The 10,027-nt window shown below is 37.9% G+C and overlaps 1 protein-coding gene across 1 annotated transcript in view; it reads left to right on the forward strand.

The window, feature by feature from the left end:
• Window positions 1–2,540: 2,540 nt before the first annotated feature.
• LOC106878962 (uncharacterized) overlaps window positions 2,541–10,027 on the forward strand; it is a 29,495-nt gene continuing 22,008 nt past the window's right edge. The window contains exon 1 of the mRNA XM_014928340.2: window positions 2,541–2,615. Within this exon, the coding sequence (XP_014783826.1) occupies window positions 2,556–2,615 (60 nt within the window). The 5' untranslated portion in view covers window positions 2,541–2,555. The remainder of the gene's footprint in view (window positions 2,616–10,027) is intronic.

Genomic DNA, 10,027 nt, shown 5'->3' on the forward strand with positions numbered 1-10,027 from the left:
TTCTCTTTTCTGGTTTTGAGAAGCTAATTTCCAAACTGTGCACAGTTTTTCTTCTCTATCCCAGATCATTATATCAGGTCTGTTGTGTTTACATTTTATTGAGGTTTTCACGGGTACATTCCACCAATATTCCTTTTCAGGTATTACTAAAGCAGAGTGGTCCCGAACGCGCACCCGCGCAGTCGCGCGTCCGCGATAGCTAGTCGTGAGGGTCGATCCTACAAAAAGTGCGCGCGCGCGTGAATGCGCGTGTGCAAATGAATACATGTGTTTAGGGTTAGGGTTAGGGTTAGGGATAGGGTTAGGGTTAGGGTTAGGGATAGGGTTAGGGATAGGGTTAGGGTTAGGGTTAGGGTTAGGGATAGGGTTAGGGTTAGGATCGACCACTCACGACTAGCTAGCGCGGACGCGCGACTGCGCGACTGCGCGTTCGGGACCACTCTGCTTTAGTAGTACCCCTTTTCATTATGAGTTCTTTACGTTCTGAATTCAAATACCACCGAGGTCGACTTTGCCTTTCAACCATTCAGGGTCGATAAATTAAGTACCAGTACAGGGGTCGGTCTAATTGACTGGCCCCCTCCCCAAAAATTTCGGGCCTTGTGCCTAGAGTAGAAAAGACTCCTTTTCATTATGAGAGGCTATGGCTTCTACCATATTGTAGATTTTTATTTCTTTGTCCTGGGGATTATCCTTCCAACAGATTTCGTTATAATGTCCTAGCTACAACGTCATGTCTCATCGGTAGATAATACCATGATGACGTTTTCGGACAACTGCTTATGATGTGGGTGATATCTTCAGTGCGAACTCCATCAGTTGTCACCTTTTACGGCTTTTCCTGCATCTCTATCCCTTTTGTGCATCAGGTACTTGGTTGATATTTCCTGTTCCTGGATTGCAAATGCATACCATTCAAAGTGGGAGATAATAATCTGGCTATTCGTCCATGATAAACTGCTTTGATGATCGATGTTACTATCATTTTATGGAGCTTTCTACCAACATATCCATGCATAATCTTCTGTTCATATAGGCTCATCCTTTCATCTGATGATATGTTGTGGTAGAGTCGTGCGACTTCTTTGGGCACGTATTCTTGTCATCAGACAAGGAGCTGCCTTCCAAGTCTTATGATGTTATCAGCTTCATGTATGCAAACTTGATCAAGGGATGCACTTCGTCGCTTGATGGTTGAAAGATGTTGCTGAAGATCCCTTCAGCAACCTGCGATATTCAAAGGCATTTTGGATGGATGTTAAGCCTCTGCCGCTTTGTTACGTTTTAAGTAGAAGTGGTCTACATCATTGTTTATGTGGAAATTAATATAGTGATGAATTGATCTAATAGGCGAGGGAACTCCTTTATTCCCTCCGAACGCGAGACAATATGAAAAAAAGAAAATCATATTTGAACATATGAACAATTCCTTTTGAAGGTACTCGGATATTAACAGAAATCCAAATAACAAAGGAAATTATTTGAGTTAACATTTTATAATTACACTTCATTCATATTTTCTGATTTTTCTGTTAATGAATTGATAATGGATTAAATGATAACAACAACAGGTATACTTAAAATTTATCTTCGATTTAATAAGATGGATGTTTAGTTGAGTATGTACATATTTATAAATAACTTTTAAAGACTTTTGAAGAATTTTAAAGAGTTAATGATATTAGTTACAGTATATTCGGAAACAATAAATCTAAATATCCACGAATAGAATTATGAATTATAATACGAGTTCAGTTAAGCATAGAATATTGAAAACCATACATTTTATAATTTGAATATAACATTTAGACAATGTGGTTGATCAGTAAATAATGTAAACCTATTTAACATCAATACATAATATTTAGTGTCCGGAATTTTGTTATTCCAAAATTATCAATAGATATTTACTTACAAATTGTGGAGTTTGGTCTTACAGGTTTGCGGTAAAAGTCAACAAACATCTCTACTATAATGTCACTTCTTAGAAGAACAAAAAATGTAAAACAAATAATCTTTCTTCTTGGCTTTTTTGTTTTCTTCGTTTAGATTAGACACACCTCAGCATATCAATTAACAGTGTTTTTTTAAGGTTATTTTCTGATTCAAGTGCCGTTTTTTTCTGGAGTTTTCGAAGAAACTTCGCCATATATGTTAACTTTCCATTTTTATTTTTTAAAAAGTATTACGTTTGTATATTCGATCAAACGCTTTGAACGCCTTAACGGTTCAACCACGTCAAACCAATGTTCAAAGTAAGACGCCATAATCACACTGGAATTGCAGTCAAAGAACAATCTATAAACGACTGATTCTTCAGTTGCATCGCAACAGTTGTTTTATTAAGGGAGAATTTATTTAAGATTTAAGTACAAAACTATGAACGATTATACTTTTAGATTTAAATTTGATTTGCTGCACAAAATTTATTTACTTTTATTGATATATTTATATGTGAAATAATGTTTATCTTTCGAATACTTAACTTTATTGTCAAAATATTCTAACTGGTGATAGCTCTAGTTATTATAAAGAACATAAGACGAATATAAAAGATGTATACATCATTTACGCTGTACAGAAAATGGAGGGAACGACTTGGCGACTCATTCCAGGTGTTTTAAATATTCCGTTTCATTTAACATTGTTAATACTTTCATTTCTTTCTGTGTGAGCTGATAAGTCGAAACCCTATTAATAATACTTCGTAGATTAAGCAAGAAATAGAAACATTTGATATCACACACTAGATAACATAAACAAAAGTATATATAAAAAAACAGTCAACTAATATTTATGGTTTAATATAATTTGTTTTAAGCAGTTTAATAATTTATTCAAATTTTGATTCAAGGCCAGCAATTATAGGGAAATGGGTTAAGGGCGATCTTTCGATGCCAGTCCGAAATATCGGCCTTAAGGCGATCTTTCGATACCAGTCCGAAATATTGCCGGGTTAAGTTGATTACATCAACCATGGCGCTTAGCAGATAGTAATTTTACCAACCCCAAAAGGATGAAAGACAAAACTGCCCTCTACGGGATTTAAGCTCAAGGCATTTTTATAAGGAAAGAATAGCATAATGACAAAGTATACCTAGGTACTACTAAAGCAGAGTGGTCCCGAACGCGCAGTCGCGCAGTTGCGCGTCCGCGCTAGCTAGTCGTGAGTGGTCGATCCTAACCCTAACCCTATCCCTAACCCTAACCCTAACCCTAACCGTATCCCTAACCCTATCCCTAACCCTAACCCTAACCCTATCCCTAACCCTAACCCTAACCCTAAACACATGTATTCATTTGCACACGCGCACTCACACACGCGCGCACGCGCACTTTTTGTAGGATCGACCACTCACGACTAGCTAGCGCGGGTGCGCGACTGCGCGGGTGCGCGACTGCGCGGGTGCGCGACTGCGCGGGTGCGCGACTGCGCGACTGCGCGGGTGCGCGACTGCGCGGGTGCGCGTTCGGGACCACTCTGCTTTAGTAATACCGTATACCTATATGTGAAACTATATAAACATAAGCTAGACGGTATATATATATATATATATATATATATATATTCTGATAACTCAGAATTTTGTCTCAAATCCAAAATCTTCCGTAATATTCCAATAGCTCAATTAAATTTGAACACTAAATAGTTGTTATATACGGAGTATAATTCTCCCTATTCATTATATATGTGTGTGTGTGTGTGTGTGTGTGTGTGTGTATGTATGTATGTAAGTATGTATGTGTATGTGTGTGATGTGTGATGAGTGCTACAAAGTTCCCGGTAAGCCGTTCTGTCCTGTTCTTTCGGTTGAAGTGTTTTAAATATGTTACGAATATTTTAACCGAAAAAAGTTGTGAGACTTTTATATATACATTTGTGTCAATCAGTGTGAAAGCGCACAAACGCTGCCTCAGTAAAATAATTGACATATTAGAATATACTTAGTAATACTGTTCTCATAAATTATCTTTAATTTATTGACCTTACGATAAAATATGACTGAGCAAAGAATTTCTGCTAACACATACATACATACAGACAGACAGACAGCCAAACAAATAACACACACACACACACACACTCATATACATAGGATGGGCTTCTTTCAGTTGCTGTCTACTAAATCCACTCAGTAGAAGACACTTGCTCAAGGTGCCTCACTGTGGGACTGAACCCGGAACCATGTGGTTGGAAAACAAGCTTCTTACTACACACCCACACCTGCACCTATACCCTTTTAGAGGTCGATAAAGTACAATACCAGTCAAATATTAGTGTCAATGCAATCGACTGACCACCCATCGCCTTAAAATTGTTGGTCTTCTACTAAAATTTGTAACAGACACTATTTTTATTCGGCGGAAACACTTTACCGATTAAAAAAATAACGGGTATATACTCATGCATTAAGTTCTGTTCACCCTGTCTGTTCTACGAAAAGGGTTAAAACCTACTTCAGTCATGAATGACCTGAGATTGCACCTTGATAGTTCCCCTCCCAGGCACAAGTCCGGGCAAGATTATTTATGGAAGACCAGCAGTCGCTCATGCATACCTCCCCCTTCTATGCCACCGATGTTATCCAAGGGGAAGGCAAAGACCGATACAGCTTGGCACCAGTCAAGGTGCAACTCATTTCTACAGAGAAATGAACTGGAGCAACGTATCTTCTTCAAGAACACAACACACAGCCCAGTCCGGGAATCGAACTCAGTACCTTATGACTGTGAGCCCAACGCTCTGACCATCCGTCGTCGCTCTCCTCGAACAAGGTTGGTGGTGGTTCTTTTGGGGTGTCTCTTTTGAGGTCCTCCGCATCCCTCTGTGGTACCTTTGATGTGGGCTGCTTTATCGTGGTGTTGGTGGACTTCTTTTTTTCTTTCGGATTGTCAGTCTGTGGTGGGTTGATGGGTTGTTTCATCGCGGTGCTGGTTGGCTCCTCCTTGCTTTCTTTCGGGTCGTCAGACTGTGGTGGGTTGATAGGTGGAGGGGTGCTTGTGGTTGTAAGACCTGTGGGCATGTGGTTTTTAATTGGCCCTTATGCCCACATTTAAAGCACCTCGGACTTCTTCCCTCCACCATAACTCTCAGAGTTGTCTCGTTCGGCAGTATTATTTGCTCTGGTATCTCTTCCAAGTCCCTCTGGGTGACCTGGATTATTAGCTCCAGACCTTGGCCCCAGCAGTTCTGCTGGTGTAGCCTGGTGGCCCTCAGGTTCAGCAGTACAGCTGCCACCAGTCACACCGCATCGATCTCTGATGGGACCGCCCCTATCCTTATTTTCGATGTTCGCCTTTTGTGGTAAGTCGGTAGTAACACCAGATCTGCCGACTTTAAGAGAGACGTAGAGTGTTCCTTTGCCTCCTCTTCTCAAGCGAATCTCACCTCGACTGAGCCGAAACGCCTTACTCTATGTATTTTATGTTGCGTCAAATTGGTAGTAGGCACTTTTCAATGGCATCTTTATCCTTTTTGTTGCCAGGGACAGCGTTCTGTAAACTATTGTTTTGCGTTTTGTGTTGTACATCACTTCTTCTGAGGGAGTCAGCTTCATGTTCGCTCCTTCCCTCCGCGATAAATTTGCACTGTTTCGCTAGTGATGCCGGCAATGGGCGCGTAGTTCATTTTCCCATTACCATTCTGTGTTTCTATTCGGAAGTCGGTTTTATCATTCTCTGGTGTTTTTCTCTTCCTTCGTTTGGCAAAATGGGAAGGAGAGAAACATTTGCTTGAACAATTCCTCTAATTAGTAGTCTAAAATTAGATATTGGGAGACGTCAATTTCCATGTACTGATTGCGTAAAAAAATTTCCTCAAAGGAAAACAATTCGCCCCTAAACAGGGGGAATTCTCACAAAATCGAACCTGCCAAAGCAGGCAATGTGTTCAAAAGACACAGAAAACAGACAAAATTGGATAACTGTTCAAAAAACAACGGCAATCCCAAGAGGGAAAACCACAATTAAACGAGAGCAGCAGAAAACAGGTCTGCTCAGTAAAAAGCATTAAAAGACAATGACACTCAACTACTCAGTGTAAGTTGGACCTTTTTATATGTATACATATTCATTTACTTGTTTCACTCATTTGACTGTGGCCATGCTGGAGCACCGCCTTTTAGTCGAAGAAATCAAACCCAGAACTTATGTACATATTTTGTATTTGATGTATTTAATATGCTTTATATATTGATGTGTCTAATTTGCTTATCCCCACAATTGCTTATATATATATATATATATATATATTCTAAACCAAAACTATCCGACGAACAGGAACGCGAAACTCTGAGTAACAGTTTTTGTGATGTCTTTGTACAGTTGCAAAATCAACAACAAAAGCAGCAACAGGAGTCGCAGAAGCAACTATTACAGCAACAACTACAACAACAACAATTATTGGACCTATATTCAAAGAAGTCCGAAAATGAGGTAAATTTGTTTTCGCCAGACGGCGTTTCGAACTCGATTAATGAATTCAGTTATAACCCAGAAGAGGATATAACTTTTGCATTGCATTACAGAAGGTACGAGGAAATTTTTAAGCAAGATTGAAAATCATGGTCGGACGAACAAAAAGTGAAATTGTTATTGCGAAAATTAGCTCCGTTAGAACATGAACGTTACTGTAATTTCATATTGCCCAAAAAACCCAATTAAATTTATTTCAAAGACACAATAGAATTACTGTCTAACATATTCGGTGATAAAACTTCTCTATTTAATACTCGAATGGAGTGTTGGAATATAACGAAAAAAGAGGATGATGCAGGAACAGTTAACAGGATGTGTGAAAATTTTAAACTTACACCTGAGGTGTTCAAGTGTCTTATTTTTGTACAAGGCCTTACAGCAAGCGAAGATACAGAAATTCAGGCAAGAATTCTCTGTAAATTGGAACAAGTGAACCAAGATTTAACCTTATAGTCTATGGCAGAAGAATGCCAAAGGATGGTAAACCTGAAACATGATGTAGAAGAAATTCAAGGAAAGGGTTCCTCAAAAATACAAATATGCCGACCGGAAGAGTTCAACCAAAAAAGAGCGGCACATCCTAATCCATGTTATGGATGTGGGGGTATAAATTTCAGAAAAGACTGTCCATGTAAAAACCAAAATCGTTACAGTTGCAAAAGAATTGGTCACAAGAGTTCACATTGCAGAACAAAATTACAAAGGTCAAACGTTAAAAATCCTAGAGTGTTCTCAGCAGAAACAAAAATCGACTCCCAAATAAGAAAATTCGTACGCGTAAAAATAAATGGAATACATATTAAACTTCAGTTGGATACTGGAAGTGATATTTTAATAATAAATATGGACACACGGAAGAAAATAGGGAAACTTATGTTGAGAAAAATAGCGAAACCTGCTCGTAGCGTGACGGGGCGACAAATTACATCTTATTGGCGAAATGTGGACTAATGTCACATTTCGAGGGAAAACATGCAAGGCGAAAGCCTTCGTCGTTAAAAATGCAACCGATCTGTTTGGTACCGATTGGTTAGAATTATTCGATTTATGGGAAGGTCCCATAAATCTCTATTGTATAAACGTAAATGGTTGTCTCTCTAAAAATAATTCGTCTGAAGAGTTAGAGAAATTTTTTTTTAATGTTTCCGCAAGTACTCTTGGACAAACTAGGTCTATGCACAAAGAGTGAAGCATGTTTTGAATTAGATGATAACGTTACACCTGTGTCAAGCCTATAGGAAAGTGCCTTTTGCGGTAATAAAACAAGTAGACGAGGAATTGGACAGATTAGAAAAAAACGGAATCATTGAAAAAGTGCATTACGCGAAAAGAGAGAGAGGTGCAGGAAAGAAAAAAGAAAAGAAAAGAAATTCCACTTTCGCATAGTAGTCGAAATCTCAAAAGGGGAGATGTTGTGATGTCAGTTACGATGCCCCCTTGCGAGAGATAGACTGCCGAGTAAAGTATAAATAGTAACGATCCGAGTGAGTTCAAAGTTCAGAGTTCAGAGTCGAGTGAAGTTCGTGTTAGTTCGCAGTAAAGTCGGAAGGTGCCGGTTGGTTAGTTCACAAAGAATATTGATTGTTGGTTCGTAAAATGATTTGTTAGTTCCTTACATTGTTGTTACATTGTTGTTACTGTTGTCTGGTTATCTTATTTATTGTGCGTAACAAATTACGTTACAGCACATGTGGAGGTTGTGTTGTGATATATCGTGCAACAAGATCCTCACCACTTCCATGTTCACCCTACTTTGCAAACAGTGGAAAAATTTCGGAGAACATGGACAGTAGAAATACAATAAAGGTTGTTTTCTCTCCTCTATTACTCTACTTTTCATTAAAAGACTTTCTTTCCGTAATAAAGGGTTTGATAGGAATATGAAATAATTATATTATTTACATTAATATCGGAATATCTAAATAGTTCTGCTTCCGAGCAATGATATTTGTTGAATAAGATTCCTAACACTTGGAACACATAAGCATAGCAGATAAAGTTTAAGAGAAAAGAGAGTTTCGATAGGGTATCGGTATGTGTGAAGCATACTTTGAATGGAAGTGGAAGTTTTTCGCACTATTTTACCAAACGGTATGCAGATAATTCGTGCCGGCTGAAAACTGAAGTTCATAGTAGCCTAAATCTGTTGAATAAAAATGAAAATAGTCATTTCATTCTTAGAATCTTTTATTTCATCGAAACAAGACTAAGTTTTATACTATAACCATTGTGTTAAATCTAAGTCCTTGTATTGCATGGCATTTATTTGTAATTCTCAATTTAGCTTGGTTAAGTATATGATTCTAAAATTAGAATTATTTGTTCTTTTTCAAAATGCTCCACCTCATATTTAGTGAATCAGACAATAGCTGGTGTTTACAAATATATTAACCATATCAGCAGGCCTATATAAAGGCTACAAAGTAAACTACTCCAAGGACATTTCTTGAAAACTTGATAACAGGCGCAAATAACGACAAAGCAACTTCCGCCATTTAAATAGAATGATCTTTTCACGAAGATTTTTACGTAGATTTACGTTAAGCCAGTTTATTGAATGAATGATTTGCTGGACAATAGCAGTGGAATCTAAGCCGGTTTTCCGAGCGGTCTCTATTTTTTTGTTTCTTTTTGTAATCATACAGTCTAACAAAGAAACTGGCCTGCGAGAACGAGGAAAAGGTATGTAGTTAGAGTGTAAAGGTGAAACAGTGGAGGGATATGTTATTAGATTTCTAATAGGTTGGGTGTTCCAATTCCTTGTCACTGATTCGTTTCTCTTTCTGAGAAGTCAGCCAAACTCTGAGTGTTTCAGTTCGCCTAGTCACTGGCAATATATGCGAGGTTTTTTTTAATTGAAAGATTCATCTATTGTGAAATATCTCTAATTAAGAATAATATTAAAAAAATGAGTCTATCAGAAGAGTGTTTGAGGTAAATAATATCCTTCCCTGGTGAGTGATAAATAGTATTGGAGGACAAAATGAGCTTGGTTTTATACGTTTTCTCCTAATTACAATCGCTACTCTCATTTCTCTACTCCCCGAAGTCATTAATGAAAATCTCTAATCACGGGAATAAACATAACTGACTCAATTTTCTATCTAGTTAATGGGAAAGAAGTTATCTTGCACAGAGTTAACAGGTTCAATCTCATTTTCTTGTCGAATTCGCACATATAACAAAATGGATGTAGTTTACTTCTCCTCCGAAGAGTGGATAAACAGCGATGGAAATCTTATTTTTCTGTATGCAAAGAGAGGAACAAGAAGTTTACTTTCCACAGATGTTGACTTAAAAAATTGCAATCAAGCTACATCAAATTTAACTCAAATTATCTACTACAGGCTGTTTTGTTAAATGTTTAACTATGCCACTGGCTAATGCTTACTATACAACTTATCCATTCATCCATCCGTCTCTCTCTCTCTATATATATATATGTGTGTGTGTGTGTGTGTGTGTGTGTGTGTGTGTGTGTGTGTGTGTGTATGTGTATGTATAAATAATACAGAATGGGACAAGAACGCAAAACATCCAGACAGTTATA

Source organism: Octopus bimaculoides, chromosome 11 (genome assembly GCF_001194135.2).
Source record: "Octopus bimaculoides isolate UCB-OBI-ISO-001 chromosome 11, ASM119413v2, whole genome shotgun sequence".
Classification (NCBI taxonomy): domain Eukaryota; kingdom Metazoa; phylum Mollusca; class Cephalopoda; order Octopoda; family Octopodidae; genus Octopus; species Octopus bimaculoides.